This window comes from Gobio gobio (genome assembly GCF_949357685.1).
Source record: "Gobio gobio genome assembly, chromosome: 16".
In the NCBI taxonomy this organism is placed as follows: domain Eukaryota; kingdom Metazoa; phylum Chordata; class Actinopteri; order Cypriniformes; family Gobionidae; genus Gobio; species Gobio gobio.
In genome coordinates, this window is record NC_137109.1 from 24993997 (window position 1) to 25011144 (window position 17148).

Here is a 17148-nt window from a genome sequence, read left to right on the forward strand (position 1 = left end):
AGAAATGGTCACCATATCAAGAGAACTCGGGAATCTGAACTCAGTTAAGGAGTTTATGAAGGTGTCTTAATGAAGCAGACATAGATCAAGGGAACCAGGCATTGATCTCTCGGCTTGACATGTCTCGAGTGCCTCTCCTTGTCTCATTTGTCAGTTACAAACGCAATAAGTTGTTGAGAGAGGATGGAGGCTAATGGGGTGGATCAGAGTCTCGGAAACCCTGGACAGATGTCACCCTTTTGAGAAGGAACAATCGTGGCTCAGGAGCCACACAAAAGCCCCCCTGCTCAGGCCTTTCACAATCCACCCAGCGGAAACCCATGTGAACCACGCAGGGCACAGACCCCATTGAGCCCCAAAGCAGCCCGTCTCCAGCCCTCTTGTGCCTCCCTTCTCAGTCCCTCTGCATATAATTAATAGCTTTCTCTGGCCAATTTTGTCCCCTTTGCCTCAAATACAAATGGCCATTAACATCTATTAATTTTGCCTCTGGCAATTGATTGCAGAGTGTGCACAGCTGAAAGGCTATAACAGTTGGAGTTTTTGTAAGCACTCTGGGTGTGAAGGCGAGTTAAAATGTGATTATTGTTCCCCTGCCTGGAACTAACTGGTGTTAAACCCTCTTTGAACATGGAGAAGCCAAGATTGGTTATTTTACTAGTCATTAGCTGACTCAGAGAGGGTAAATTAAATGGATGACCATCAATACCTATTGACTTGAGGAACATGATGAAAAAATAGCATGCTCATGAATTCCCCTATTCACGATAAAACAATTTTAGCAAATCAAAGATACGTTACAAAAAAGGTTGAATTAAGCTAATTGTAAAACTTCTCTTCTCAGACCGTGAATAGAACTCAAATCATTTCATTAGTGTTATGAGACAGCCACAGTAAAAACCTTTCTGCCGAATACATTATTTGCAATAATGTGAAAAGTATTTGTTTAATAGAATGTTAATATTTTTGCAATAATTCAGTTCTTGATTCTAGGATTTGGATCTAAAAGAAAGAGTAATAAATGCTAAAAAAAAAAAAAAAACACATTTAAGAGCTATTATATGATGATGATAGAAGATTTTCAGAATTTCAATTAAAAAGAAAAAAGTCCTTGTTGTAGATCAACTGTAAATATAATAAAAAATAGAAATATTATGACATTCAACAATACTTGCATGATGTAGGCTATGCATTTGGAAACTAAAAGAGTCAGTTAAAGATGCCAAGCACAATCACTGTTTACTTTACTGGCACTCAGAGTTATAATCGCTCATGTCTGTTTATTCAATATCTAATAGACTACACAAAGTAAATGTCATGTTGTACACGTCATAAATGCAGGGCAAATACAAGGATCTGATGCAGGCTTTTTGTAAGATACAGTTCAAAAATAAGCGACTGAAATGACCATGAGCACAGGCAGATGTGTGTGGAGATCCTCATTCTTTACAAACAACGCCCTCTAGTGCCCCAATGTGTAAAAGACACCCATTTACACACTAAATGTAGATATTTAAAAATAGGTAAATTGAAAATAGATATGGTCGGCACTTAAATGTTTAAAACTATTAAACAGTAAAACGAACGTGGCATGGTGTATAAGTAGCCTATATGAGCTGGTATTTTTAGTCTTTATCGATCATCTCCATCTCTGGACTGTCGAGCGCGCTGGGGCAAGAGATTTTCTCTCGGAAGATCGTTAACCACTTTCAGTTTCTGTAGCAGCTCCAGCCTCCAATTTCTTTGATATTTCTACAAATTCAGCAATACTTTACTAGCATGGCAGTTTATCATCTCCCGGTGCCAAGTGTAGTTTACACTGGATTAGGTAAGATATTTTATTATGTTGTAGGCCTACCTAACCTAAGCTATTTTGGAAGGATACCATGGTAAAATTATTTTCTATGACACCTGAAAATAAGTAGGGCATTACTTAATGGAAATAGCTTAGAGATCACAGAAATAGTTTTATGCCTGGTTTAAACCAGGACAGACAAATTCACAGACAGGGCTTAGGTCAGGAATTCAATTAGGACATTTAAGTAGCTTTTATAAGCTTGTCTTTAAAAACATTACTGGTGTGCATCTTCAGACAAAACCTGACATCATAAGATATGTCAGTGCAAGTTGCTTTCAGTTAAAACAGCTCAAACAGGCATTTAGACAGTGAAACCGGGGGCTAATCTATTCCGTTCCAGATTAGTCCGAACAAATAGGCTACATCCGCTCATGCAACATTATATAGTAGCCTGCTAGCTAGCCTATGTGAATCATCGTTGAAGCCCTGTTTCTGTTCAACATGCGACATTGTGCGTGTTAATCACTGAGGTTGAAGGCCAGAACGATGCTTTATTCTCTTTGACGAAGATACAAGTGGAGAATTAAGTGACCTTTTCCTTTTATAGCATTTTTATCACTGATATTTCAGCATTTTAGAGTAAAAGCAAAGACATTAAAAGTACAAAAAAAGATGATACATTTTCAAAATCAAAACTCCTATTAAAGCTTCATCAAAGACACACCCCTTTGACTCCAGCTTTACTTTGTACACTGTTTTCTCTCTGGTCACAAAGTATATTTAACTACTACTTTAAATATTTCAAAATGAGCTTTTGAATAAATATTCATGAAGTGTGTCCAAACGTTTGACCCTTAAGGACGCTTAATAACCCATTAAAATGACTATCAATAGACCAAATTAAGGAACAGTTCATGAAAGCACAGCAAACTTCATTAACAGTTCAATATTGTGGAGCTCAACAGGATGCACTAATGGCATGTAGCCTATACAAACCTCCCTTGAAATCCATTTTCTTTTTTCTTGAAGCAGCTCCACATAGAACGGAAGGAATCAACCGTGTTAAAGGGATAGTTCACCCAAAAATGAAAATGTTGTCATCATTTACTCACCCTCAAATTGTTCCAAACCTGTATGAGTTTTTTTGTTCTGCTGAACACAAAAGATTTTTTAAAGAATGTTTGTAACAAAGCAGATAAGAGCAACCATTGACTACCATAGTATTTGGTTTGGAACAACTTGAGGGTGAGTAAATGACAGATGAACTATCCCTTTAAAGAATATCCAAATAAACGGGGCAGGCATGACAAATTCTCTTTCCACACTCAAAACTAATTTTATTGCTCTGCTGGTGAATGTGAAGCAATACCTTGTATTTTAAAAAGACAAAGTAATTGTTGCATTGGTATAGTGTCATATTATCTTTATTTTTTTGGCAAACATGTTCTGTGCGGTTGGGTAGCAGTTTATTGCCACAGGCACAATAATTCATCTTAGTTTAGACAGAGCTCATTCAGTTTATGTTCAGGCATTGCTAATAAAAACAAGTATGGTGTGTCTGAATTATTAACATTTGCACCGAAAGCCATTTTTGGATATGGCTTCATGCCTCCAGTTCAATAGGTCTCTACATAATCCTGTGAGTGTTTGTTGTAACAGCATTCCATGCGTTCTGAAACATGGGGCAAAAAACAAAACAAAAAAAGAGACTTGAAATTAGGAAATAGTTTTTTTTATACAAATACTGAATATTGTGCAAATACAACCAAAGTACCCTTAAACCCATTTTTATATTATATTTTTATATAATATTGTCCTTTTTAAAGACATAAATTCAAGCAAAAAAGAAACTTTTTCAAGACAGGGCTGAGCAAATACTCACAATTGCACTAAGAGAAACCGTCCAAAACAGGCCACCGCTACAACTAAAATATTATAAACTCGTTAAAAATCTGACATTTGGATGATCGAATTTGCAAAGTTGATGATGAAACTCAGTGCAGTACCTGACATTGGTCCATAGAGCAATTCAAAAATGAGGCAGCTCTTCATCATGGATGAAGACAACAACACTGTTCTATAAAAATAAAACCTCAGAGAAAAGTTATTTCCCCCCAGTCACAAATTCAAGTTCTTTTGGTTAGACAATCACGGTGTGACTGGCACTGATAATCGGTGAAAGCTTTCCTGCCACCACAGAAGGACAATACGCGTCATTCTGGCGCTACATGTCCTGCTCGAGCATATTAGCTGGACTGGCACCATGGGGTCAGGCTGAGATCACACTCTAGAACGGTGCTGATGACAGTACATGGAGCTCCACTGATGGTCACTTCCTTTCTGGACTCCACCTTGTAGCGGAGGTTAGTGAGGCCACCCTCAGGGTCCACCTTAAACTGCTCCTGCCGAAAGACGACATGTATGAATCCAAACTTTTGGACAAGAGGCTGCATAATGACAATGCTGTCACAACAAAGACATCTACTGACATCTAATGAACATCTACTGAACATCTGACTTGGTTTCATTTTAGGAAGACTAAGTATATTTGTTTGTAATTTCAGTTAAGCTGTCGACAAACCTAGTCTTTATAATTATCTTCCCACACCGTACAATAATAATGATCCACAAAATAAATTGAATCATTGGAATTATGTAGTGACCAAAACAGCATTATATTTGATCATAGATATACATACATAAATACACACACACACACACCGATCAGGCATAACATTATTATTATTATTATTATTATTATTAATATTGTATTGGTCCCTCCTTTGCTGCCAAAACAGCCCTGACCCGTCGAGGCATGGACTCCACTAGACCCCTGAAGGTGTGCTGTGGTATCGGTCTTCTCTTTAAGCCCAGTAAGTTACGAAGTGGATGGACTCGTTTGTTCAGCTAAAATCAAGCACCTAGGCATGCAGACGCTTCTACAAACATTTGTGAAAGAATGGGTCGCTCTCCGGAGCTCAGTGAATTCAAGCGTGGTACCATGTTAGGTTGCCACCTGTGCAATAAGTGCATTCGTCAGATTTCCTCACTACTAAATATTCCACGGTCAACTGTTAGTGAAATTATAAAGTGGAAGCTATTGGGAACAACAGCAACTCAGCCACGAAGTGGTAGGCGACGTAAAATCACAGAGCGGGGTCAGCGCATGCTAAGGTGCACAGTGCACAGAAGTCGTCAACTTTCTGCAGTCAATAGCTACAGACCTCCAAACTTTGTGTGGCCTTCAGATTAGCTCAAGAACAGTGCGTAGAGAGCTGGAATGGGTTTCCATGGCTGAGCAGCTGCATCCAAACCTTACATCAAGTATGTATGCAAGTATACACGTATGTGTATGTGTTTGTGTATTTTTCACATACACATACATTTTTCAACTAAATATCCAAATAAATCTAATTATTAAACTAAATTAACCATATAAACTAAATTACTGATCTAATTACTGATCTAAAGCCCACACTGTCACTGTATGATAATTGAAATGAACTGATGACATCACCTTTTTCTCCGGAATGGCTATACGGCAGAATAAAATTCTGTTGCATTATTTTCCTGTTTAACACTGTGAAGCTACTTTGAAACAATCTGCATTGTTAAAAGCGCTATATAAATAAAGCTGACTTGACTTGTATGTGTGGGCATGTTTTTGTGAAATATCAGGTGTGTGTGTGTGTATACGTCTGTGCGTAGTGGTTCTTGAAGCACTAACTCCAGCTGCAGTCCACTCTTTGGGAATCTCCCCCACATTTTTGAATGGGTTTTGTTTCACAATCCTCTCCAGGGTGCGGTTATCCCTATTGCTTGTACACTTTTTTCTACCACATCTTTTCCTTCTCTTCACCTCTCTATTAATGTGCTTGGACACCGAGCTCTGTGAACAGCCAGCCTCTTTTGCAATGACCTTTTGTGTCTTGCCCTCCTTGTGCAAGGTGTCAATGGTCGTCTTTTGGACAACTGTCAAGTCAGCAGTCTTCCCCATGATTGTGTAGCCAACAGAACTAGACTGAGAGACCATTTAAAGGCCTTTGCAGGTGTTTTAACTTAATTAGCTGATTATAATGTGGCACCAGGTGTCTTCAATATTTAACCTTTTCACAATATTCAAATTTTCTGAGATACTGAATTTGGGATTTTCCTTAGTTGTCAGTTATAATCATCAAAATTAAAATAAATAAACATTTGAAATATATCAGTCTGTATGTAATAAATGAATATAATATATATCACACTTGACGTCATGCAGGTTCAACTGTGCATGTCGGCTGCAAAAGACGATCAGGAAAAAGTTATAATGTATGAAACATTGGTTTAAATCGGGCTTTAGGCTATACATATAACAACAGTTGAATGATTTCAGCAAATAAGCAGTTAAATTTGACTAAATGTTTGATTAAATTGCTGCCACTGAATGAAAATAATGAAAATTTGAAAGTTTAAGATATATATATATATATAGAGAGAGAGAGAGAGAGAGCGAGAGAGAGAGAGGTGCTCATATGCCGCTTTGCGTGGATAGGGATGTGGGACATGAGCAGGAAAGAGAGCATCGCTATTCTAATATTTTAATTTTTTTCTCCTGATGTTCCAAAACGAATAATTGTAGTAAAAGGTGCGAAGAACGGAAATATATTTCGCAGGGTCGAGAACTTTAGGCTTTGTTTGATTATGAGCTGCGAGAGAAAGCAAAACTAAAAATCTCCGGCGTGTATGAAATGCGCAATACACATAAACTTGACCCTTAAAGGTGAACTATGTAGGATTTTTGCAGTAAAATATCCAGAAACCACTAGGCCAGTGTTATATATTTTGTTCAGTTGAGTACTTAGAATATCCCAAATGTTTTCAACTATTTGTAAATCGTGAGAAAATTGCTATTTTAACCAAGGAACCGGGACGTTTGAGCTATGCTTGTGAGGGAGTCGCCTGTCGATTGCGTCATATCTGCGTTCCCCTCGGTCTCCGGTTTTATTCAGTGAAACACTTTACTCTCACTGCAGTGTGAACAAGTGTCATAGCAGCCGCTGAGTGAACGTCATAACTTCCTTTTCAACACACTCAGATATATCTAATACGATAAACAGAGTTGCGTAACCTCAAACTCATGACTGGAAAAGAGGAAGTGGCACCAGCAACCGTGTCATAATAAAAGTCCCGCCAGCGACTATGCCATAATAACAGTCCCGCTCTTCAATCGCTCCTGCGGCCTTGCTCAGCTCCACAACACTCGGTCCTGCTCTGCTTCACTACAGTAATGTTAATAATCGCATCCATGAACATGATTTCTGCCCGAGTCCTATCCTGACTGTTTCCCACCGGCTGTGAGGTGAAGACCACATGTCCCGAGATTCTGCGCTCAAACGTGCCGTCATCAAACTACGCCTTTTCTCAAACTACGAAAAGTTACATAGTGTAGCTTTAAATGCAGCCTTGTTAAGACTTCTGAGCAGGTCTGGGGTGTTTTTATTTTTAATAATAATTATTATTTTTACCTGCTTTTGTGCAGCAATCCGCTTCTGGTCTCTCTTCCTCCAGGCTGGATCATGGATGTGTCTAAATGTTTTAGTTCCTGTTGTAATACCGGTTGGCCTAAAAAGCTGCAGAGATTTGAACTGTTACGATTAACTAATAAATAAAATGGCACCTCAACTCCTTATAAATCCTATAATGAGGAGTGTAGGAATAAATAGTGTAAAAGTTTTCAGTTCTTCTGTACCTCAAGTTTAGCTGTTTTTAGTCTTCTGAAAAACTCATCATCTTCTCTTCCCCATCCCCAAAAGCGGTTTGACATCCCATTGCACTACAGGGGGAAAAAATAAATCACAAGCAATTGTAATTTGCAATGAAATTCTATAGTCCTGGAATCAGTGATGAATTTCCACACATATTCAGGTTTCTTACCATCTGATAATGTTTCTTGGTGAGCAGCAGGATCCCTCCCACATAAGTCTTATAGTGATATAAGGGATGGAGCTCTGGTGAGGCCACATGGAAGGGCCCCTCCTCTGGGAATCCATAGTCCAGATCATCATTTTGGGGCAACAAGTCCACATCATGCATTGCAATGTAGTCCGTGTCATTACCACTTTCCATGTAACCAACATTAATAAGAGAGGCACGATTGAACCTGACAAACATGAGAGTCAAAATCCAAATGGTTTTCCTCCATAATAATACAACTTGTGTAATGGATATTGCCTTCAACAAAAGTAACAAATATGTATCCTGCAATGATTAAAGTGCCCCAATTATGCTATTTTAAAGGTTATTAATTGTGTCTCCTACAATAGGTTTACATGCATCTAAAGTCAAAAAACACTTTTCTCATAATACACATTGTAACACATTGTATCACCTCTTTTCTCTCAGTGTCTAAAACGGTTCGATAAAGGATTCAGTCTCTCTAAACCCCTCCATTCCGAGTACCTACTCTGCTCTGATTGGTCAGATGGTCCAGTTTGTTGTGACTGGTCTACTCTGCTCTGATTGGTCAGATGGTCCAGTCTGTTGTGACTGGTCTACTCTGCTCTGATTGGTCAGATGGTCCAGTCTGTTGTGACTGGTCTACTCTGCTCTGATTGGTCAGATGGTCCAGTCTGTTGTGACTGGTCTACTCTGCTCTGATTGGTCAGATGGTCCAGTCTGTTGTGACTGTTGTGAAAAATTGGAATTTCGAATATTCGTCGAATTTACACAAAAAAAGTTTTACACAAAAACTTTGCATTCAAATTTTTGGTTGAGGCACGAGAGACATGATGACGTAACTGACGCGGTTTGTTTATCCAGTACAGCGGTGCGGCTGTAAAAAGGCGTAAAAATGGGCAACCTGTTCAACGCCGTATTCAGTCAGACTCAAAGCGGTGCAGAAGAAGGCAATCAGGGCTTAGGAGCATGAGATGGATATAAATGAAAGAAGAATCGATATCTGCTGACGAAAATCCTCTCAGTTGGTGGCAAAAATCATGCGGTATACATGTATCCACATATTGTGCAGCTGGCAAAGACATACTTTATCATACCTCACCAAAAAACGCTCAGCACTCGCTGCAGGTCAAGTTGACTGTTTGTTGTTTTTCATCACAATGTGTAGATGTTTAGTGAGTGGAAATGGATTGTTTCTGAATGTCCGTTTGCTATTTTGTGTCCACATTACGTTGCCTGTTGAAGCATGTCTTCTCAGGTAGCAGTTTTATGCACTTTTGTTACCCAATTTTCCTTACATGCTCATTAATGAAATTATATTTTATTTAATAACAATTAAAGTTAAAAAAAGATAAAAAAAAAAAGTTAATGCACTGTAAAAAGTGAATGTCATTTAATTTCAATAAAATATGCGATGCTTGATTTGGTTTACATTTGCTTGTTGCGCTCGCTTGTGCCCTCTTGTGGCCATAGGAGACAATACAGCACATTTTCCGTCTAACATTTAAATATTGCCTTTAGAATTCGAATATAATTCGAATTTTAATAATATTTATGAAAGAATTTCGAATTTAGCTTTTCAGACATTTTGACAGCCCTAGTCCAGTCTGTTGTGATTGGTCTACTCTGCTCTGATTGGCAGTCTGTTGTGATTGGTCTACTCTGCTCTGATTGGCAGTCTGTTGTGATTGGTCTACTCTGCTCTGATTGGTCAGACAACCCAGTTTGTTGGCCCAGTCTATTGTGATTGATCCACTGCTTACAGTGCCAGTCGGAAACTAAATGGCCATTTCTGAATTTCATCTGCAGAAGCTTCCTCAGCACTTGTATACGCAGTGATATGAATAGGGTTGGGCACCGAAACCCTATATAACCGTTATGTAACAGGACTGAATCAGAATGCAGATTTCGGTTTACACGCTTTCACGCTTTGGCTGGCACCGAGCCAGAGACAGACTGGCTCAGTGCTTGTCACGTATCACAACTACTCAGTGTTTTCAACCGCATGTTTATTTTAGGTTTCAGACATTTAAACGTACATATGTACCAGCAAAAAATAGACACACTGTTGTCTATGGAAGCAGCAATGACAAGCCTTTCAGTTATAATTTGGCTTTGTGTCTTGTTTATATCAGATAAACATTATATAGTCAACTATATAGTTTACTCTATTCTACTCCCAGTTCAGCGGTCACTTACTTTCATGTAATTTCGTGAGACGTGGATGAATTTACGTGATGTAAATCCGACAGATCCGATTCTATGAATTGCGGCGCAAACTAATATGGCCGCACCCATCGCGCATTATAGGTCAAATAACATGAGGGTTTTAAAATGACAAAACACATTCACTTACAGCTCATGACGGTTAATACGTTTTTGAATTTTATAAAAAAGTTGAAAAACCAAATAAAAGCAATACATCTGTCATGCAGCACTATTGTGGCTGCTATGTGTCATGTAAGACGCATGACGCGTCACCATGGAAACAATCAGGCGATGCGTTCTAAAATATTTAGCCAGAGAATGCAATATGGTCATATTTCTGCAAAATAATTGCTGAAACTTGAAGCTGATTTGTAGCATACCAAGAATACCGACTACATTGCTGTTATTAGTACTGTAACTGTTATTTAGTGTTAAATTAGGCCTGTTGTAGTTGGGTTAGATGGCTTAGATTTTATTGTGAATTTGTTAAGTAAATATGTTGCGTTTTGCATTTATTTTTATTTAAACTTTTAATTGTTCAATTTGAAAGATTTTTTTTTCACTAAAAGGCCATTCTAACATGTCATCATCACCATTGTTTTTTTTTTTTTTTTTAATTTTTTTTTTTTTTTTAAGTATTGGTTCAGGCACCGATACAGTTTTAAAAGTATCTTTTTTTGCACCGGTATCATAAAAAAAACCAAAAAAAACATACCCAACCCTAGATATGAACAGTAACGATGGCGTTCGTGCCCTCATCCATGCAAAGGGGATTTGCTTTCGCAGTGAAGAAAACTGCATCTTCTCAATATGATGATAACACAAACCAAGCTCTTCCAGTCTCAGCTACAACGATAGAGTTTGAGGGCGGGTCAAAGTAGATGGTGTTCTCAGGCAGCCAATGAAGACTATAGGCTGACATTATGCAAATTTGTTGCAACCCTGCGACCGTTCAAGAATGAAGTGAGACTGGAATGACTGAGGACTCGTTTCAGCAGTTCAGAATGGATTCTTTCATTTGGGAGACAATAACTCAATTTATCCTCACTTCGATTATTGAAACTTACAAAAAGCTAACACTACATGAAAGGCAATATCTGAAAAAGTATAATAGGGGCACTTTAAAGAATCACTGGCAAACACAAAAGGTTAAGACAAATAGTAAAAATACTCACCGAAAGCGATCCACTTGGTTTATAATAAATATTTTATGACGTATTTTCTTTTTGTTGAGGAAAGTGTGCATGTAAGGGACAAATACAAGCAGCTCTTCAAAGCGCTCTCTGAATGGCACGATGAGGGCCAATTTGTGAGGGCCCCATGAGGGGTCATCAGCAGAGGAGGACTGTCTCTCTATGGGACAGGGCTGATGAGGGAGGTGGCTGTATCCGACAGTCTGGCTCATGTCTCCTGAACAAGTCAGCTGTACCCAAAGAAGGGACCCCAAAACCAACACCATGCAGAACCCAAAGAGCTTCCAGACAGTGCATTTCCTTGACAGAAAACTGAAAGCACAAATGCATGTGTGTGAAAAATAAAAAATTGAGGTAAACCTGATACATCACCTGTAGCACTCAATACAGGGACAACAATAGTCCCTACAAACCAGAAAGTCAGGGGTCAGCATTTTGTGGTTGTGTGGATGCAGTTACAGACACACTCAAACCATGTTAAATAACCCATGAAATTGCTTAACTGACATATTTCCCTTTAAACCAGTTAGTAAGTGCTGCAACAAATCAAAGTGCAGGTTAGAATTCAGGTGAATACAGGAAGTATTAGAGGGAGGGACACTCTCAAGGCCTGTTCACACCGGGACGATTTTCGCGCGCGTTTATCGCCGACGTTTAACGCTTCGTGACTAAAAAATGGGCGCCAATGTGAGTGTTCACACCGACGCGTAAAACGCCAGGCGTAAAAGCGTCATTTAAAAAAAAACGCCTCGGGTTCGTTTTTTTATTTTGACGCGGCGCGTTAAAAACTGGCCGACCAATGAGATCAGCGCTTTTGTTCACGTGCCTGGAGCTGCTGAAGTGACAGTAAAACACGACTTGGTGGCGCTCAAGCACAAAATCGGTCTTGCCGAGCACACATTGATACGACGAAGAAGTAGTAAGTAGACAAAGAAGAAGATGGGCTGCTAATGCTGCTTGCCAGTTAGCAAAAAGTGTGTGAATGCTTTTGCCATAGACATAATATATCTGTGGTTTTGGCAAGCACGTAAATACTGTCTCCTCTTCTTCTGTGTGACAAGCGAGTGTCAGAGGCTTAAAGTGCCGCAGCACCACCTTGTGTATCGGGAGCGCATCTACTGAATGTGCACGTTCACTCGGCGCATCGCCAGTGGAAATCGCTTAGGTGTGAACACTCAAGACGCGCCGAAAAACGTCACGGAAAATGCTGGCGATAAGCGCGTGCGATATTCGTCCCGGTGTGTACAGGCCTTCATTCTTACGAGCAGTTGATTGGACAAAATGAATAAGTGCAAGATGAGTCATCAATACTTTTGGTTGTTTTTCATAGAATAAATACTGTCAATTTTAAATGTGTATGTCTACTAAAAGTGCAAAGCTAACAGACATTGCCTAAAAGTCATACAATAAGAGTTTCAGAGATTAAGCTTTCAGTTAGCCAATCAAAAATAAAAATAAACTTACAATATACACCAGCAAGCATTAGATATACGTTAGATATAGATCATACTTTAGATGATTGACAAACGTGCTGTTGGTACTCAAGAAGCCCATGCATCTGTAAACAACTTGTCTTGCTCAACCAGACTTAACCCCATAAAGTCTACTGCATGTTTGATCATTTTCCAGCATGATAAAACCTGTACTGTAAAAACTCTCGTTATGTAGTCTGATCGATGGTTCACACTTTTTAGTAAGTAAATGGCCTTTTAGTATAATTGTAAACACATCTGCAGTCTGTAAGTTTTGCCTCTTTGTCGCCATCTCTATTTGAAGCCTGCAATTGCAGGTATTTGCGAAATTATCATCTTTACGTGGTTTGTGCATCGGCACAGCTCCTCAGTGCGGATGAATCAAATGTTTTGAGGAGTTGTGTGGCTGTCATTTATTCACCGCAACGGAGTGGATACTGTTCTTCGGAATCACAGATTCTACGTCTTGGAGTATGACCAAAAGAAGAATTTAAGAATTTAGATTCAAACAGTGATTGAATCTAACGATCGCTTGGCTCATATCACATCAAACCGTGCAAATTATTATTATTATTATTGGTATAGTTTGTTCTCAAATTGTTAATGTAAACAACATCAGCATTGCGTGACTACGTGTATTTAGTGTGTATTAGTGTTACCTGTTGATTTCTAAACTTTTGCTTTTGACTACGGGTGAATCTCCAGGTGTCACTGGCGATTGTCGTTTGGTCCTTTCTGGATAACAATCCTCCATCAAAATGATACGTTTAATTATTCCAGCTGCTGTGAGAAAAGGCTATAAATTATCCGCCACCTGCAGCATCTTCATATGCAATTCTACAACTAGCCGTAATGATGCAAATACATGCTAGAATTTCCCGTGAAAATTCCCCAGTACCACTCAAATTATAACTATTATTATTAGAATCTTACCATTGTGAATTGGGCTAAGGTAAGATTATCGTTTTGAACACTGGCTGGATGTGTACTTGCTTAGAATTATTTTGGATAATTTTTAACCAAAAAAAGTCACAGACTGCAGCTTTACATATCATCTTACTAAGCGGTATTATTGGGAGATTAGAGTGACTACTGATATTATTTCTCATCATGCTATGTGGGAAGTCAGTTATAAAGATCTATTAATTTTCATCTTACTTTCTGGCCCTATAAACATCAGCAACTGCTCCAAACGGTTTGTTTGCTCAGTTTGGGTCTCTGAATTGAATGAGTTTTATTAACCTCCTAGAGTGTGAGCTCCATATTTAGCCATAAAAGCTTGATGCATCAAATATTATACTCTATTTAATATGTTTATTTGTTCGTTTTTATTTCAAATGGCAGGCTTTACAGGGTTAAAATTCTTCACACTTAACAACTTCACACTATGCCTCTCATACTCACTGAATCTCTCCATGCCGCTGCACCCTTTGACTTTCACTTCTTGAAATTTTGAAACACATGAAACAACTACTGGCAAATGAAAATACTTTTTTTTCCACACACACTTGAGATTTTTTACAAACCCACTGACCAACATTTCAAAATAATTACAGCAATTCAGCTAATTTAAATGTGTTTATATGGGTTGTTGACGTGACATGGCATTTTCACGGTCACACAAGATAGAAGTTAATATAATTAGTATTGTCATCATTTAAAATGAAGTAAATGGTTAAACATTTATTTGTCTTCCATGGACCAGTTCATATAAAAACTGCTATGTCTTTAGATGTTTTACATTTTTGAGCCAAATCTGAAAAATTGTCCTACACACCTACAGGGAGTGCAGAATTATTAGGCACGTTGATTTTCTGATCATATTTTTTTTCCTGGCACATTTGACCAATTCCAAACCACAGTAATCCTAATAACTACTATTGATTTAGTATTTAAAAATGTATAAGTGATATATAATTGTTCATGAAGGCTGGAAATGAAAATCACCTTATATTCAGGTGTGCAGAATTATTAGCCATGTTTTCTTTTACAGATAAATTGAGCCAAAAAAGAGATTTAACTCAGACTGAAAAGTCAAAAAGTATTAAATGCCCATGAGAAGGATGCAATACTAATGCAATACTAGACATTGCAGTTAAGGCATGACCATTGGACAGTGAAATGCTCGTTGGGTCAGCAGGATCTGACAAAAACAGGTGGTGAAGAAAAGACACCTGTTAACTGCAAAAGAATTAAGAATTAAGGTGAAGAATTAAGGGTGAAACCATCAGGAACCCTTTAGTCTCCAGCGCCACCATTTTCCAGAGCTGCAACCTACCTGGAGTCTCCAGAAGTGCAAGGTGTCAGGATCTCTGAGACTTCAGTTAGGTAAAGAATCCTAAAAAATGACCCCCACTAGATAAGAATCACAAGCTGAAGTGTTGTAAAATACATGAAGAAGGTTTTTTTATAGGCTTTATGGACAGATAGGTTGAGAATGACTCTTGAAGGACCAGCACCACATCCTCTAGTACCACTGTTTGAAGAATTCATCTTCCAGAATCTGGCAGTACGTTTTGGGAGTTCATTTTAGTCCATCCTGAAGTCCGTTTTGCAGAGATGGACTAAAAATGAACTCCCAAAACGTACTGCCAGATTCTGGAAGATGAATTCTTCAAACAGTGGTACTAGAGGATGTGGTGCTGGTCCTTCAAGAGTCACTCTCAACCTATCTGTCCATAAAGCCTATAAAAAAACCTTCTTCATGTATTTTACAACACTTCAGCTTGTGATTCTTATCTAGTGGGGGTCATTTTTTAGGATTCTTTACCTAACTGAAGTCTCTTGAGATCCTGACACCTTGCACTTCTGGAGACTCCAGGTAGGTTGCAGCTCTGGAAAATGGTGGCGCTGGAGACTAAAGGGTTCCTGATGGTTTCACCCTTAATTCTTCACCTTAATTCTTAATTCTTTTGCGGTTAACAGGTGTATTTTCTTCACCACCTGTTTTTGTCAGATCCTGCTGACCCAACGAGCATTTCACTGTCCAATGGTCATGCCTTAACTGCAATGTCTAGTATTGCATTAGTATTGCATCCTTCTCATGGGCATTTAATACTTTTTGACTTTTCAGTCTGAGTTAAATCTCTTTTTTGGCTCAATTTATCTGTAAAAGAAAACATGGCTAATAATTCTGCACACCTGAATATAAGGTGATTTTCATTTCCAGCCTTCATGAACAATTATATATCACTTATACATTTTTAAATACTAAATCAATAGTAGTTATTAGGATTACTGTGGTTTGGAATTGGTCAAATGTGCCTGGAAAAAAATATGATCAGAAAATCAACGTGCCTAATAATTCTGCACTCCCTGTATATTCTTTCTGTCACACCATAGGACACATTTCAGTAAAAACTTTAGTGAGTTAGTGACCCCTTATATTTTCCCCTATCATCAATCTTCACACTACATAATATGCATTTTCTTTTCTTGAAGAAATTTTTTTTTTACTGCTTATTTGTCAACTACCCATACATAGAGAGATTGATGACAGGTTGATATGCTTGTATGTTATGATTAAAGCGTTTACCTTCTATCATCTTTGAAATACAGCACAGGTTTTCTCCGTGACGAGTACATCATCTTTGTGCCTGTCAGTGCAACACTGTACCACGCCGAACTGGGCAAGCAGATCCTAAATATCTTCACATATACAGCCTTGGGCTCAAAACGATGGCGTCTACATGATACAAAATCAAATTTCTCGTTTGCAATAGTGCCCTTTGTCTCTTTCCATCATAAACGACCTAAAACTTTAAACCACATTTTCCCTAGTTGGCTGTTTAAACGTTCTCTTGCATAGTAGGCACGACGCCATTCACTCTAACAAACGTAAAGCACAATCACAAACCTAATTCATCCTCGTTATGTCTGATTAGAGAAATTCATGAGTTCAGTTACACGTCACTCATAACGGTTCGACAAATGAAACGCGAACGGAACGAGCTCGTGTAATGATGTTAGGGCGACGCGTGTTACAAGCCGCAAACATAGTTTGCCCTTATTTTATACGGCGCGTCATTGCCGATAAACGTTCAAAAACTTAACAGAGAACTGTGTCTGTGACAAAAGAAAAAAAATTACACGCTGGCTGGAATCGTCCGGCTTTAAAATATTCCTCTGGAAACAGCGTACGGAATAAAGTTCCTAGGATTTTCTGACCTGACAGGTAGCCCACATTTAGTTTAGAGACATGATTAGACAAATATTGTGAAATGTTTAGTTATATGGACAAAGCGAAGGTAACCAACCAAACAGTGGAAATATGAGTGCAGTGTGTAATGTAATACATGTACAAATATGACTAACGTTACACTAAAGAGCAATTGTTATGTGAAGTTCGACTCTTTTCAGCGAATCGGTTCTTTTGAATCGTTCGTTTTAATGAACCGCTTAAAAAATATGTTCTGTAATTATTTTACGCTATCGCATGGTCACCGCCATTCCCACACAGTATTATTACAAGCTGTTATGATGCCTTCACGTGCACTCGGAATTATTGGTAAAAATTGCACATGAATTTCCCATTTCAAAA

At 38.4% G+C, this 17148-nt stretch overlaps 1 protein-coding gene across 4 annotated transcripts; it reads right to left on the reverse strand.

Annotated features, from left to right (window-relative positions):
* Positions 1-3205: 3205 nt before the first annotated feature.
* Positions 3206-16741, reverse strand: b4galt7 (xylosylprotein beta 1,4-galactosyltransferase, polypeptide 7 (galactosyltransferase I)). 4 transcript variants are annotated; one of them, XR_013818104.1, is made up of 8 exons: positions 16144-16741; positions 11119-11448; positions 7715-7940; positions 7530-7613; positions 7306-7410; positions 3805-4200; positions 3681-3723; positions 3208-3470 (listed from the first exon to the last, which is right to left on the reverse strand). XR_013818104.1 is itself a non-coding variant. In XM_079838167.1 (7 exons), exons 1-7 carry the CDS (start codon positions 16194-16196, stop codon positions 4045-4047), a joined length of 993 nt encoding a protein of 330 aa, XP_079694293.1. In that variant the 5' UTR covers positions 16197-16741; the 3' UTR covers positions 3206-4044. The 4 variants fall into 4 exon arrangements, 3 of the variants coding, with proteins under 3 accessions (XP_079694293.1, XP_079694292.1, XP_079694294.1); XM_079838167.1 differs by adding an exon at positions 14013-14051 and having other exon boundaries at positions 3206-4200; XM_079838166.1 differs by adding an exon at positions 14013-14081 and having other exon boundaries at positions 3206-4200; positions 16144-16339.
* Positions 16742-17148: the final 407 nt, after the last annotated feature.

Excerpts from the sequence above, each read along its gene's own strand:
- b4galt7 (XM_079838166.1), bottom strand. The coding sequence starts at position 16,196 with ATGATGTACTCGTCACGGAGAAAACCTGTGCTGTATTTCAAAGATGAT. Across the intron at positions 7,614-7,714 it reads CCAAGAAACATTATCAGATG|TGCAATGGGATGTCAAACCG; the intron begins GTAAGAAACCTG and ends TTCCCCCTGTAG. Across the intron at positions 4,201-7,305 it reads GGATTGCTGCACAAAAGCAG|GAGCAGTTTAAGGTGGACCC; the intron begins GTAAAAATAATA and ends GTCTTTCGGCAG.